The sequence below is a fragment of the Pantherophis guttatus genome, chromosome 3 (genome assembly GCF_059756535.1).
Source record: "Pantherophis guttatus breed Tessera chromosome 3, ASM5975653v1, whole genome shotgun sequence".
NCBI lineage: Eukaryota > Metazoa > Chordata > Lepidosauria > Squamata > Colubridae > Pantherophis > Pantherophis guttatus.
This window is the reverse complement of record NC_142065.1, coordinates 8,996,175-9,011,404: the sequence shown is the minus strand read 5'-3', so window position 1 is coordinate 9,011,404 and position 15,230 is coordinate 8,996,175. Positions and strand designations below refer to the sequence as shown.

Sequence of the window (15,230 nt, the reverse complement as noted above, 5' to 3'; positions counted from 1 at the left end):
CCATTACACCATGAGATGGTCCTTGATTTACGACTGGAATGGATCCTGCCCATCATGGTCATAAATCATGACATTTGTAAAACGAGTCGGACACATGACCGATCCGATTTTACTACCTTTTTTTTTGTGGTGCTCATTAAGCAAATCACCAGAGTCATTAAGTGAATCCATAATTGTTAAGAAAATGTCGCAGATGGGCATGGTTTTGCTGAAAACCGGAAGTAAGTGCTGGGTTAGGGTGAAACCATTGGAAAATGCAGGCATATGATTACAGGATTCATTCTGTTCTGTTCTATTTTCTATTCTATTCCATTTTCTGTTATATTCTAATATTCTAATATTCTAATATTCTAATATTCTAATATTCTAATATTCTAATATTCTAATATTCTAATATTCTAATATTCTAATATTCTAACATTCTAACATTCTAACATTCTAATATTCTATTCTCGTATTTGATTTGATTGATTGGGATCCTGCACACACCTGCACATGTGTCCTTATCATTCAGCATTCAAAGTTCACTCATGTGACCATAGAGGAGAGGGAGCTATCATTGGATCTTGTGAAACAGTTTCAACTTTGTTGTCGTTGCAAAATCGGCTGTTTGGATTGTCATTATTATTATATTGTATTATATAATACTTATATTATATTATATAATAATAATAATATTAATAGTTGTGTTGTTGTTGTTGTTAAAGTTCACTGTATGGAGAAAAGTTTTAAAAATTGAGACCCAAGCACGGATTCAGAATGAATTTATAACAGGATTGATACCCTCCAGATCTTCTGCCAAAGAAAAAGACGTGTGTGTGTGTGTGTGTGTATGTGTGTCAGTGATGGGTTCCACCTGGTTCAGCCCGGTTCAGCCGAGCCGGTAGCGGTGACGATATGACGTCACTGAACCGGTTCTCTTTGTCCGGGAGCTGGGCCCTCCCGCCCGCCCTCACATTATTCCTACCTTTTATTTCTTCTTTTTTAGCCCAGCTGATAGGTGCGGCAGAGTGGATTGCCGCACCTCAGCTGGGCTGATTCCCAACGCACTTGCGCAGAGCGCACGTTTGGCGCCCATGCTCGCAAAGCAAGCATGCGCCCAGCGATTGCAAGCTGCAGAAACAGAACCGGTAGTACAGCCGGTTAGAACTCACCACTCCTGTGTGTGTGTGTGTGTGTGTGTGTGTGTGTGTGTGTGTGTGTGAAGATCCCTCAACTCTTTTGTCTTTCAAGGAACATGCCTTAACCATTAGGCAATGCCACCCAGCAGCTTTGAGCCGGTAACTCTTGAGAAACGCCTTGCCTCCAGAAGATTTCACTCTGTTATTAGGGAAAAGCTGAAGAATGACAGCAAAATAATAACCAAGTTGGAAGGGACCTTGGAGATCTTCTAGTCCAACCCCATGCTCAAGGAGGAGACCCTATAAATTTTAGACAAAATGGCTGTCCAATCCCTTCCTTCAACAGTCCAGGGATGGAGCCCCCACAACTTCTGGAGGCAAGCCCTTGGGCTGATGAATTGTTCTTACTGTCAGGAAATTTCTCCTTAATTCTAGGTTGCATCTCTTTCTGATCCATTTCCATCCATTATTTCTTGTCCTGCCTTCAGGTGCTGTGGAGAATAGGTTGACCCCCACCCCCTTCTCTGTGACACCAGCCTTGGAAGTACTCAATGCGTGATAAATATCGTAGCAAACAAAGAACCTTCAACCCTCAGTGTAATCTATGAATGCGCTTGGAACGAGCAACCTTCCCTTTCTCAAATCAATCATTGGCGCGATCGCAACATTCTATACTGTCATCCTGACACATGATGTCACACAATTGCCGGAGGGACTGGAAACTGACAGGGGCAAACATCTCCAACCAGGTGGCCTCCAGATGTGCTCAATCCGCACAACTGCAGTATTCCTGAGTGGACTACATCTGGAAGGAGAACAAGTTGGAGAAGGCTGCAGGCCAAGCCCCAGGGTAGTGGGAAGGGAGAGGATGTGAAAACTTTAGCCAGGAACTCCCTGGGAGAGGGCCAAAATGCTTATGATCTCGCTTGGAAGATGGGGAGTGGAGGAAAGGAGAAACATTCCAACTCGGGCGTTGAGCAAATTATTTAGAATAACCGAATAACAGAGTTGGAAGGGGAACTTAAGAGGTCTTCTAGTCCAACCCCTTGCTCAGGCAGGAAACCCTGTACCACTGAAGACAAATGGTTTTTAAAAACCTCCCACAACTTCTGGAGTCTGATTGACTCTTCTAATTATCAGGAAATTTTTCCTTAGTTCTAGGTTGCTTCTCTCCTTGCTAAGTTTCCATCCATTGCTTCTCGTCCTGCCTTCAGGTGCTTTGGAGAATAGGTTGACCCCCTCTTCTTTGGGGCAGCCCCTCAAATATTGGAACATTGTTATCCTGTCACCCTTAGTCCTTCTTTTCACTAGACTAGACTTTTACATATTTTAAACATTTTAACTAACTTATTTAACATGACGCGGGAAAACACCCGAGATTTTAATTTTTTGCATATACACACCCGCGAAAACTTAAGAAGACAGATATATATAGATATATAGATATATAGATATATAGATATATGTAGGTCTTTGGTTATTCGGGTTTTCTCCCGCGTAAAATTGGAAGTGTCTTGGCGACGTTTCGACAAAGTCTCATTCGTCATCGTCAGGCTGGTGTTTTCGGCTTCGTGCTTCTAGGAGCACGATATATATATATAACTTTGGTTACTTGGGTTTTCTCCCGCATAAAATTGGAAGTGTCTTGGAAGCCCCCAACCAATCAGAACACACCTCCACCCAATCAGAACACAGCCAAGCTCCCACCCAATCAGTTCACACCCCCACTAGCAATTAAAAGGAAGAAACAGCTGCGATCACACATTGCTCCTAGAAGCACGAAGCCGAAAACACCAGCCTGAAGATGAAGCCTCCAGTCCCCTAATCACCTTCATTGCTCTTCTCTCGGTCAGGGTTCCAAGTAACTTTAAGGAAACTCAAGCCTCGGAGTTTTCTTTCGTTGAGGGTGTTACTTGGAAACCCTGACACTCTGCACTCTTTCTACAGAGTTTTTGGGGTGTCTTTTTTTCCCGTTAAGACAAAGTGAGGGGCCAGATTTCTACACTGATGGCAGCTCCAGAAAGAGAAGCAGACTCAGGTTTCAAAACGATTCATCTGCCCTCAATACGCATAGAAATTTTTTTTCTTTTTCCATTTTTTTTTTAAAAAAGAAAAAGCATTCCTGAAGTTCTTTGTCTAGTATCTTGGATACCAAGGACCTCTCACGCTTGTCAACCCCCCCACACACACACACAACCTGCTACAACAATTACTGGGGGCTTGGGAAAGGAGGGGGAAAAAATCACATCAGAGCACTAAATCAAATGATGGAGTTATAGCTATCAGAGGACAAAGAGCAACTATAACACTAAACAATGCCCTGGCCCCAGCTTTCTTTCTTTCTTTCTTTCTTTCTTTCTTTCTTTCTTTCTTTCTTTCTTTCTTTCTTTTCTTTTCTTTTCTTTTCTTTTCTTTTCTTTTCTTTTCTTTTTTCTTTTTTCTTTTTTCTTTTTTCTTTTCTTTTCTTTCCTTTTTGAAATAGTTCAAGCCTCATTTCCTACAATTGGAAATGTAGTGGGATCCTTCATTCTTTTGGAGCGAAGGGCTATTGGTCTAAAAGGCGTGTTTCTTTAATAAAAATGTATTTGCGTTTAAGCAAACACACCACTCTGCCAGCAATATTCGACACCTGATATCAAGCCAAGATAGGATTAGTTTGATTTTGACTGGGATCCTCCCAGTCACTGTGGATTTTTTTTTTTAAAGGCTTAGTATGTTTATTTCTTAGGGATGCGGTGGCTCAGTGGCTAAGATGCTGAGCTTGTCGATCAAAAGGTCGGCAGTTCAGCGGTTCGAATCCCTAGTGCCGCGTAACGGGGTGAGCTCCCGTGACTTGTCCCAGCTTCTGCCAACCTAGCAGTTCAAAAGCACGTAAAAAATGCAAGTAGAAAAATAGGGGTCACCTTTGGTGGGAAGGTAACAGGGTTCTGTGTGCCTTTGGCGTTTAGTCATGGCAGCCACATGACCACGGAGACGTCTTCGGACAGCGCTGGCTCTTTGGCTTTGAAACGGAGATGAGCACCGCCCCCTAGAGTCGGGAACGACTAGCACATATGTGCGAGAGGAACTTTTACCTTTACCTTATGTTTATTTACATAAACGCAGCCCATTATAGTTTATTCAGTAAAGTAGGTTTAGGCAAAATATGGATTAGGACAATACCACCAAGGAGCCTTGGTGGAGCAGCGGACTAAAGTGCTGTTAAGTAGAACTTAGCTGCCAGCTGCCTACAATTACTGCGAGTTCAAATCTCACCAGGCTCAAGGTTGACTCAGCCTTCCATCCTTCCGAGGTAGGTAAAATGAGGACCCGGATTGTGGGATCAATACGCTGACTTTGTATAAAAAAGAACATTGCTTAGGGGGGGCCGAAAGCCCTACTAAGCAGGTACAGTATATACAAAAGTATGAAGGCTATTACTTAACGCATTGTAAGCTGCCCTGAATCTCTGGAGAAGGGCGGCATATAAATCGAACCAACAAATAAATAAATAAATAAATAAATAAATAAATAAATAAATAAATAAATAAATAAGTAAATAAGTAAGTAAGTAAATAAATAAATAAATAAATAAATAAATAAATAAATACTTGTAATCTCTTTCCCTTCCTCCCACCTTTATACAGTTTACTATTCCTTCTTTTTCTCAATTTTTACATGCGGATGAAAAGTCACTTACGTCCTTTCTTAAAAGGCTCCAGTTTTGAAGTTACGGGTAATCCTCAATTTACAACAGCCATAGCAATAGCACTTAGCCTGGACTGATGGGGTTTGGATTATTTTAATATGTTTAATATGTGTATTTTAACATGTTTTATCTGGTTTGATTTTAATTGTTGTGAGCCGCCCTGAGTCCTATGGAGATAGGGCGGCGTACAAATCAAATAAATAATAATAATAAAATACTTAAAGACGTATATACCGCTTCACAGGGCTTTCCAGCCCTCTCTAAGCAGTTTACAGAGTCGGCCTATGCCCCCTCCCCCAAAACCATCTGGGTCCTCGTTTTGCCGACCTCGGAAGGACGGAAGGCTGAGCCAACCTTGAGCTGGTGAGACTAGAACTGCCAAACTGCTGGCAGTCAGCAGAATTAGCATTCTAAGCACTGCACCACCTCAGCTCTTAATAGTTCCTTTAGTGACTGCACAAGCGTATAAAATTATTGTACGGTTTGACCTGTAAGGTGATGGTCATTGTCTAACTTATATTAGATCTTTGTAGGGTTTTGTGGTTCATAGCAAATCTCTAAAGCCTTTAAGGCCGGGTAATATACCCAATAATGTTCTTTATCTGCCTTTCTTCTCTTCTTGTAAAACAAAATTAAACCAGTGAGTTGAGGTTATCTGTATTTCAGTGGCTATTATCTTCCATGTTATACTACTGACCTTCAATTTACGGGAAAAAAAAGCAATTTTTCTTCTACAGGCAGTCCCCAACTTACAACCATTTTTTTAAAAAAATTATTTTTATATGCCACCCTTCTCTGGAGACTCAGGGTGGCTTACAATGCGTTAAGCAATAGCCTTCATACTTTTGTATATTTTATACAAAGTCAGCTTATTGCCCCCACAAACTGGGTCCTCATTTTACCCACCTTAGAAAGGATGGAAGGCTGAGTCGACCTTGAGCCTGGTGAGAATTGAACTCGCAGTAATTGCAGGCAGCTGGATGTTAAATGCTGCCTTAGTAGGAGGCATTAGCCTCCTACGCCACTCAGGCTCATGGAATGACTGTTCATGGAATGACTGTTCAAAGTTACGACGACACTGGAAAAAGTGACTTGTGACCGTTTTTCACACTTACGACCATTGCAGCATCCCCACATTCACATGATCAAAATCCGGACACTTGGCAACTGAATCCTATTTATGACGGTGGCAGTGTCCCTTTTATGACCTTCTAATGAGCGAAAGACAATGGGGAAGCCAGATTCATTTAACAACCACCTTACTAACTTAACAACTGCAGGTGATTCGCTTCACAACAGTGGCAAGAAAGGTTATAAAATGGGGGCAGAACTCACTTAACAAATGTCTCACTTAGCAACATAAATTTTGGGCTCCGATGTGGTCATAAGTTGAGGACTTATAAGTTGAGCATACAAAACCTTTGCTAGACCAATTCTCGAATACAGCTCATCTCTCTGGAACCCACACTGCAGATTGGACATTAATACAATTGAGCGAGTCCAGGAAAAATATAAAAAACTTAAATGATTACACTGAGATTTACAGTGGAAAGATAAGAAAGTGGGAAAAGAGATGGAAAATATTTTATTTTTATTTTTTTTTATTTTATATGCCGCCCTTCTCCGGAGGCTCAGGGCGGCTTACGATGCGTTAAGCAATAGCCTTCATACTTTTGTATATTTATACAAAGTCAGCTTATTGCCCCCACAAACTGGGTCCTCATTTTACCCACCTTAGAAAGGATGGAAGGCTGAGTCAACCTTGAGCCTGGGGAGATTCGAACTTGCAGTAATTGCAGGCAGCTGAATGTTAATAACAGGCTATTAGTCTGCTGCGCCACCAGGCTCCTCTGTGACTCCTCTGCTCACAACAGAATCCCTTATGCCATCAGGCTTGAAATTTTGGGCTTGGACAACTTAGAACTACACCGCCTTCAGTCTGACCTAAGCGTAGCTCATAAAATTACCTGCTACAATGTCCTACCTGTCAATGACTACTTCAGCTTCAACTGCAATAACACACCAGCATACAATAGATACAATCTTAAGGTAAACTGCTCTAAACTCGATTGCAGAAAATATGACTTTAGCAAGGTCAATGCCTGACTCAGTGGTTTCTTCCCCAAACCCCCAAAACTTTAACCTTAGACCGTCTACTGTTGACCTCACCCAGTGGTGAAATCTAATTTTTTTTTACTACCAGTTCTGTGGGCGTGGCTTGATGGGAATGGCAGGGGAAGGATACTGCAAAATCCCCATTCCCTCCCCGCTCCTGGGGGAAGGATATTGCAAAATCTCCATTCCCATGCATTCTGGGGGCCAGCCAGAGGTGGTATTTGCTGGTTCTCCGAACTGCTCAAAATTTCCGCTACCGGTTCTCCAGAACCTGTCAGAACCTGCAGGATTTCACCCCTGACCTCAATCCATTCCTAAGAGGTCTGTAAGGGGGGTGCATAAGCGCACCAGCGTGCCTACCGTCCCTGTCCTACTGTCCCCATTTATTCGTATCCATTTCCTGTATTCATAATCATGTTTCCACTTATATCTGTTATCCTATACATGCTTGACAAAATAAATAAAATAAAATAAATAAAAGACTACCTAGTATACCGTCCGTTTCTAGAACCACAAATCTATCTAATCTGCAAAATCCAAAATCAAAGTTTCATAATTTTCCCCCCTCATTCCCCCCCCTCCCACACATACACACATTTTTTGGATGAGAGATTTCCCAAGGAAAGGCGAGCAGACGTTGCCCTTTTAAAGAGGGAAAGATCCTGATTCCCACCAGAAATGGACAGAGGCAAGAGACCCTCTGGCCACCAGACACAACTACAATTGAAAAACAGCCAAATCTTTGTTCCTTCCTGATCACCAAGTAGGAAGAACTTGCCTAAAGGGAAAGAAAATCCTTAACTCCCCCCCCCTTTTTTTTGCAGAAATCTGCCCTTCCAGACCCTCTTCAGACAAGCATCCACTGCTCTGCGTTTCCAATCCCTAATGTTGTGTGTGCGTCTTTCTCTCTCTGTGTGTGTGTGTGCATGTGTGTGTTTAAGTTGTTTGTAGCTGGCCGAGATCCCAGGCCGTTTGGCCAAGCGCACGTTGTACAATCTAGCAGCAAATTTTTTTTAAAAAAAAAATTAACACGCTCAATGGAGTTTTATACATTACTCAGGATAAATTATGACCCTTGGCAATATCCCATTTTAGCTATTCCCCGGGAATGCAAATGAAAGTCCAACAGTTCGCAGGGCATTGACAGAAAAAAGGACCAGCCCTGTTTGAAAACACAAAACCCCAAAGATTTTTTTTAAAAAAATCCTATCGAGCTGAATAACTAAGCCCGTCCTTTTCCAAGACAAAAGGGGAACAGATTCGTATTTCTCGCCCCTCCCTGAGCATGGGGGTGAGAGAGAGAGAGAGAGAGAGAGAGAGAGACAGAGACAGAGCAAAAGAGAAAAAGGGAAAGACAGAGGAGAAAGAGAGAAACACACACACACACACACACACACACACACACACACACACACAGAGAGAAAGCTAGAGGAGTATGTACACTGACATATGCACCAAGACAAATTCCTTGTGTGTCCAATCACACTTGGCCAATAAAGAATTCTATTCTATTCTATTCTAGGAGGGAAGAAAGGAGACAGAGAAAGAGAGAGGGGAAGAAAGAGAAAGGGAGGAAGAAAGAAAGAGAGAGAAATTAAAAAGAGAGGAAGAGAGAGAGAGAGAGAGAAGAGTAAGGGAGGAAGAAGGGAGAGAGGAAAGAGAAGAGGGAGAGGGAAAAACAGAAGAAGAAAGAAAAAGAGAGAGAGAAAGGAGAGAGAAAGTGAGAGAAGAGAGGAAACAGAGAGAGAGAGAGAGAAAGGGAGGAAGAGAGAAAGAGAAATTAAAAATGAGGAAAAGAGAGAGAAAGAGTAAGGGAGGAAGATGGGGGAGGGGAAAGAGAAGAGAGAGAAAGGAGAGAGAAAGTGAGAGGAGAGGAGAGAGAGAGGAAGGGAGAAAGAGAAAAATTAAAAAAGAGGAAAAGAGAGAGAGAAAGAGTAAGAGAGGAAGAGGGGGTGGGGAAGGAGAAGAGAGAGAGGGAAAGACAGAGGAGAAGGAGAAAGAGAGAGAAAGGAGAGAGAGAGAAAGTGAGAGAAGAGAGGAAAGGAGGGAAGAGAGAGAAAGAGAAAGGAAAGAAAAAGAGGAAAGAAAGAGAGAGGTTTTCTTTACTTTAAACACTTCCAAAATATCCCCATATATGTAATAACAATAAGATAGGGAGAAAAAAAAAGTAAGCAATGATTTGGTTGGCTCTATGTATTTGCAAAAGGGGGGGGGGGGTTTACAAATTTGGCAACTTCGTGTCCTTTGTTTGGCTGTGTGCATTTTCTTGCTTTAGTTTTCTTCGAGGGCAGGGTATTAATCCCCCCCTCCCCGCAATCAATTGATTTGCCTTCCGATTTGCACCAGAAGCACAAAGCTTTTCCCTTAACAATGGAGAGTCCAAATTATCCTTCTTGGAGCTACTGGAGGCGAATGCAAAATGAGCCCGAATGAAAAGGTGGCTGGAATATTTTTGGCACAGCCGGAATATTCTAGGGAGAAGAAGCTGACCCCTCTTTAAAAGTTTCTAAAGGGTGTTATGAACTCTACTGGTAGGGTTGAGGGTTTTTTTTTTTATTTTCCCGTTAACCCAAAGATTTTTTTTTAAAAAAAAAATTAAACAGGAAAGATGAACAAATGGAAAATGCAATGCCAGAATTTCAGAACTGGCTTTCGGATGGCAGAAACAATGATTGACCGGGACTAAGCCCACATTGAATTGCTTGCGTGGGAGATATAAACACACGGTGTTTGTTTGCAAGCTACAATCCCCTTTTTTCAATCCGCCTGGACATGCTACGGATTTGCATCCATTGTTAAGGAATCTCTCCGTTGTTCCAACCTTACAAAATAAACTGAAAAAAAATTGGGTGATGCAAGGAACATGTTTTGAGGTTAACTATTTTGCTGATCTCAAAGTACTTACGACCACCAGTGACTTACGACCACCATTCAGTCCCCCAAAAAAGAGCCTTGGTAGTACAGTGGTCTAAGGCACCCTGTTATTAAGCTGGTTATTAAGACAGCTGCCTGCAATTACTGCAGGTTCGAATCTCACCAAGGCTCAAGGTTGACTCAGCCTTCCATCCTTTCTAAGGTAGGTAAATTGAGGACCCAGTTTGTGGGGGCAATAAGCTGACTTTGTATAAATATACAAAAGGATGAAGGCTATTGCTTAACGCATTGTAAGCCGCCCTGAGTCTCCGGAGAAGGGTGGCATATAAATCAAATTAAAAAAAAAAAATCCTGCCGTTAAGCGAGACAATTAAGCGAGTTTCGCCCCGTTTTACCACCTTTCTTGCCACGGTTGTTAAGCGAATCACTGAGGTTGGCTAAGTTAGTAACACGGTTGTGAAGTGAATTCCCCATGGATTTTAGCTGGTCAGAAGGTCGCAAAAGGGTTATCACATGACTCCGGGATACTGCAACCGTCATAAATATGAGTCAGTTGCCAAGCATCTAGATTTGGTTTGTGTGACCGCAATGGTCGTAAGTCTGAAAAATGGTCATAAGTCGGGTTTTTAAAGTACTGTTGTAACCTCAAACAGTCAGTAAATGAACTGATTTAAGTCGAGGGGTACCTGTAGTTTGAAAGATCTTTTTTTTTATTTATTTTAAAAACAAACTTTATTCAATATAAAGAGATAAAAGATTGTACAAAACATTCTTAACTCTAAAAAAGAAGATATAATTCTAAATTACTTATATATATTAAATATACTAAATATACATATATACTAAAACTGACAAACAGGATTATCTATCTATAATATTTGAACTTGTAAATATATATATACATTAACCTTGATTCCTTAATGACGGTGTAATTTTGTTAGCCTTAATTTCTTACTGTATTTGACTTTAATTTTTTTCTTTCGACTGATCCATTCATACCATCTGTCCCATATTTTGTAATACTGTGAGTCTTCCTTGTTGTTTAATTTTAAAGTTAATCTATCCATTTCTGCACAGGTAAATATTTTTTGAATTATTTGTTGTTCTGTGGGCAACTGTTCTAATTTCCAGGATTGGATTAGGGTTAGTCTGGCCGCCGTAATTATATGTAGTGTGATAGTTTGAAAGATCTTTTAATTCCACTTGAAACATTTCTTAACCACCCAACTCCTTTCCAAGGCAAAGTTGTGTACCCCAAATTTGGAACAGCCCCCCCAATCTGTGGGTGGATGGCTATTCCACAGTTCACTTCCCCCAAAGGAAAACGCACAGCTGGTGAACAGTTCGATCAATTTGATTTCCATCTGTTTCCTCTAACTAAATTGGAACACTAGCATTGGGGTTTTTGTTTTTTTAAAAAATAATCCTCAAGGTTTTGTTTTTTTTTTGGGATCGCTTTTGGATGCGCAAGCCAATTTCAAGGAGTTGGTGCATTTTAGTTTTAATCTTTCATTCGCAGAATAGAGAGAAAAGGTGGGACCGACGCCCCATCCCAAAGTCTCAGGGGCAGGTCAGATTTTTTTAAAAATGAGGATTGATGCATCCGAAATGTGTCTATAAGACAGTTGGTGAAATCCAATTTTTTTTACTACCGGTTCTGTGGGCGTGGCTTGGTGGGCGTGGCAAGGGAAGGGAAGGATGAGCCTTGGTGGCGCAGCAGACTAAAGTGCTGCTAAGTAGCACCAGCTGCCTGCAATTACTGCGAGTTCAAATCTCACCAGGCTCAAGGTTGACTCAGCCTTCCATCCTTCCGAGATAGGTAAAACGAGGACCCGGTTTGTGGGGGCAATAAGCTGACTTTGTATAAAAAAGAACACCACTTAGGGAGGGGCCGAAAGCCCTACTAAGCAGGTATATACCAAAGTATGAAGACTATTGCTTAACGCATGGTAAGCTGCCCTGACTCTCCGGAGAAAGGGCGGCATAAAAATAGAACCAATAAATAAATAAACAAACAAACAAACAAACAAATAAATAAATAAATACTGTGAAATCTCCATTCCCACCCCACTCCTGGGAGAAGGATACTGCAAAATCCCCATTCCCTCCGCACTCCTGGGGGAAGGATACTGCAAAATCCCCATTCCTTCCGCACTCCTGGGGGAAGGATACTGCAAAATCCCCATTCCCTCCCCACTCCTGGGGGAAGGATACTGCAAAATCCCCATTCCCTCCGCACTCCTGGGGGAAGGATACTGCAAAATCCCCATTCCCTCCCCACTCCTGGGGGAAGGATACTGCAAAATCCCTATTCCCTCCGCACTCCTGGGGGGGAAAGGATATTGCAAAATCTCCATTCCCACCCCAGTCTGGTGTTTCACAGCCAGAGGTGGTATTTGCTTGGTTCTCCATACTACTCAAAATTTCCACTACCGGTTCTCCAAAACTGCTCAAAATTTCCACTACCGGTTCTCCAGAACCTGTTAGAACCTGCTGGATTTCACCCCTGCTATTAAGAGATTCTCAGTCATCCAGATCACAATTGTCCCAAAAGGTGCTTTTTCAGGAAGCAACTGGACTTTCTTTGTTTTGTTTTTTTAAATTTGATTTATATGCCGCTCTTCTCCGGAGACTCAGGGCGGCTTACAATGTGTTAAGCAATAGCCTTCATCCTTTTGTATATTTATACAAAGTCAGCTTATTGCCCCCACAAACCGGGTCCTCAATTTACCTACCTTAGAAAGGATGGAAGGCTGAGTCAACCTTGAGCCTGGCGAGATTCGAACCTGCAGTAATTGCAGGCAGCTGGTCTTAATAACAGGGTGCTTTAGACCACTGTACTACCAAGGCTCTCTTTTTTCTTTTCTTTTCTTTTCTTTTCTTTTCTTTTCTTTTCTTTTCTTTTGAAGACGTTTGGCTTCTCATCCAAAAAGCTTCTTTTCAAAAGAAAACAAAACAAACAAACAAACAAACAACAACAACAACAACAAAGTCCAGTTGCCTCCTGAAAAGGCCCCCAAAATGTGTGTTGGGCTCCCAAAACGGGGGCAAAAAAGTCAAAACCCCACCTGGGCTACCTTTCCAGCGCTCCTATTCGCACCGCACCGCTTTCCGAAAGGACCAACCGGCCGCGTTCACACGATACTCATATTAAGCTTAATATAAACCGCGATTTAGTCGGTTAAAAGGGGAGAGAATTCAGGCGCGATGCGAACCCAGCTTTCCCCCCCCACTCCCATCCTCCGCCAGACTCGTTTAAGGACCAGTGGCCGAATTGCCCCGCGAGTAAGTAGAGTAGACCCTTTTCAGCATGTCGTGTGAACCCCCCAAACCACGAAAGAGTCACAACAAAGAGTTGGGGGGGGGGGGAACTCGGGAAAGCTTCGCCAAACCGTAAATCAGACAGACAGACAGACTCGCAGGACGCGGGTTCGAATCCCAGTCGCCCGGTGATGGGAATGAATAATCCGGCGCGCCTGCGGAACGCTCTGCCTCAGGAGCATCCGTGCTTACCAGCTGTAAAGTGCAGAGGAAGATCAAAGTGCAGCGCCCGGTGCAACATCCCATTTTGCCTTCTGGAAGGGGGAAACAACGACCCGGGCTGGCTCCGGCCGCGGATTTCACCGAGCTGAGCCCGAAAGAGCCGCCACCATCGCTCGGCTCCGGCGTTGGCTCGGCTGGGGGGCGAGAGAGAGAAGGGGAAAGAGCCGGAGGAGCGGCCGCTCTTCTTTCCCAGGGAACAGCCGGGGCTGCGCTCCGCTAAACAGCTGCTGCTGGGTGACGCTTTGGGGAAGAGCTCCGCTCGCAAACTCTTCCTCGGATGAAAAGGGAGGGGAGGGAGGGAAGGAGGGGAGGGAGGGGTGGGTGGGTAGGTGGGCGAGCGCTTCTTAAAAGGGCGACGCCGGCTACAGGTGGGCCACCCGCCCGAGAGAACAGATTAGTAAGGGTAACAAGAGTTGGAAGGGAACCTTGGAGGTCATCTAGTCCAACCCCCTGCTCAGGCAGGAGACCTGTACTAAGGGATTCGAACCGCCGAACTGCCGATTTTTCTGATCGGCAAGCTCCGTGTCTTTTTTTATTATTATTATTGAAAAAGTTTTAAAACAAACACAATTTCCCCACAACCCTCCCTCCCAACCCCCCCTCCCCCTCCCCGACTTCCCAGAGCAGAACACAAGGTATTTCTATTGGCCTTTAACAATAAACTAAATTGCATAACCAATCATTAAACTAAGACCCCCTAAAAAAAAAATTCTTAACCCCCCATATATAAAAGCCTATTTCTTAAACATAATACTTCTGTAGCGCTTATACAAATAAAAGAGATCATTCATAAGCTATTTGATATTTTTTGGTCTGATACTTATTTTGTATATAATCAATCCATCTTCTCCAGTCCTGTATATACCTTTCTTGTGTGTGATCCTTCAGATATGCTGAAATTTTAGCCATTTCAGCTAAATTAGTTACTTTCAATATCCAATCATCAATAGTAGGCAAAAAGTCCTTCTTCAGCAAGCTCAGTGTCTTCGCTGCTTAAGCCACCTAACAGGTTAACAGAGGTGCCAGGGAGGTCATCTAGTCCAACCTGCCTCACCTTTCCCACACCCCGCGCCTCCCCCCAAGCAGAAGACCCTACACCAGGGGTGAAATCCAGCAAGTTCTGACAGGTTCTGACGAACCGGTAGCGGAAATTTTGAGTAGTTCGGAGAACCGGCAAATACCCCACTCTGGCTGGCCCCAGAGTGGGATGGGAATGGAGATTTTGCAATATCCTTCCCCCCAGGAGTGGGATGGGAATGGAGATTTTGCAATATCCTTCCCCCCAGGAGTGGGATGAGAATGGAGATTTTGCAATATCCTTCCTCCAGAAGTAGGGAGGGAATGGAGATTTTGTAGTATCCTTCCTCTGGAGTGGGGTGGGAATGGAGATTTTGTAGTATCCTTCCCCTGGAGTGGGGTGGGAATGGAGATTTTGCAGTATCCTTCCTCTGGAGTGGGGTGGGAATGGAGATTTTGTAGTATCCTTCCTCTGGAGTGGGGTGGGAATGGAGATTTTGCAGTATCCTTCCCCTGCCATGCCCACCAAGCCACACCCACCAAGCCACCAAGCCACGCCCACAGAACCGGCAGTAAAAAAAATTGGATTTCACCACTGCCTTACACCATTTCTTTTTATTATGATTATGATTGATTGATTTTTCTATTAAATGAAGGAGAAATTTTCTGATGGTGAGAACAATCCACCAATGGAACAAGGAAGTTGCCTTCGGAAATCGTGGGAGCTTCATCACTGGAGGCTTTCAAGAAGAGCTTGGACTGCCATTTGTCAGAAATGGTGTAGGGCAGTGTTTCTCAACCTTGGTAGCTTGAAGATGGGTGGACTTCAACTCCCAGAATCCCCCAGCCAGCAGCGCTGGCTGGGGGATTCT

General features: G+C 43.2%; 1 protein-coding gene across 2 annotated transcripts in view; it reads right to left on the bottom strand.

The window, feature by feature from the left end:
* NKAIN4 (sodium/potassium transporting ATPase interacting 4) overlaps positions 1–13,837 on the bottom strand; it is a 153,860-nt gene extending 140,023 nt beyond the window's left edge. The window contains exon 1 of one of the 2 annotated variants that reach the window (XM_087889019.1): positions 13,312–13,837. In XM_087889019.1, coding sequence (XP_087745145.1) covers positions 13,312–13,365 — 54 coding nt within the window. In that variant the 5' untranslated portion in view covers positions 13,366–13,837. The remainder of the gene's footprint in view (positions 1–13,311) is intronic. The other variant, XM_087889020.1, reaches the window with a different exon arrangement.
* Positions 13,838–15,230: the final 1,393 nt, after the last annotated feature.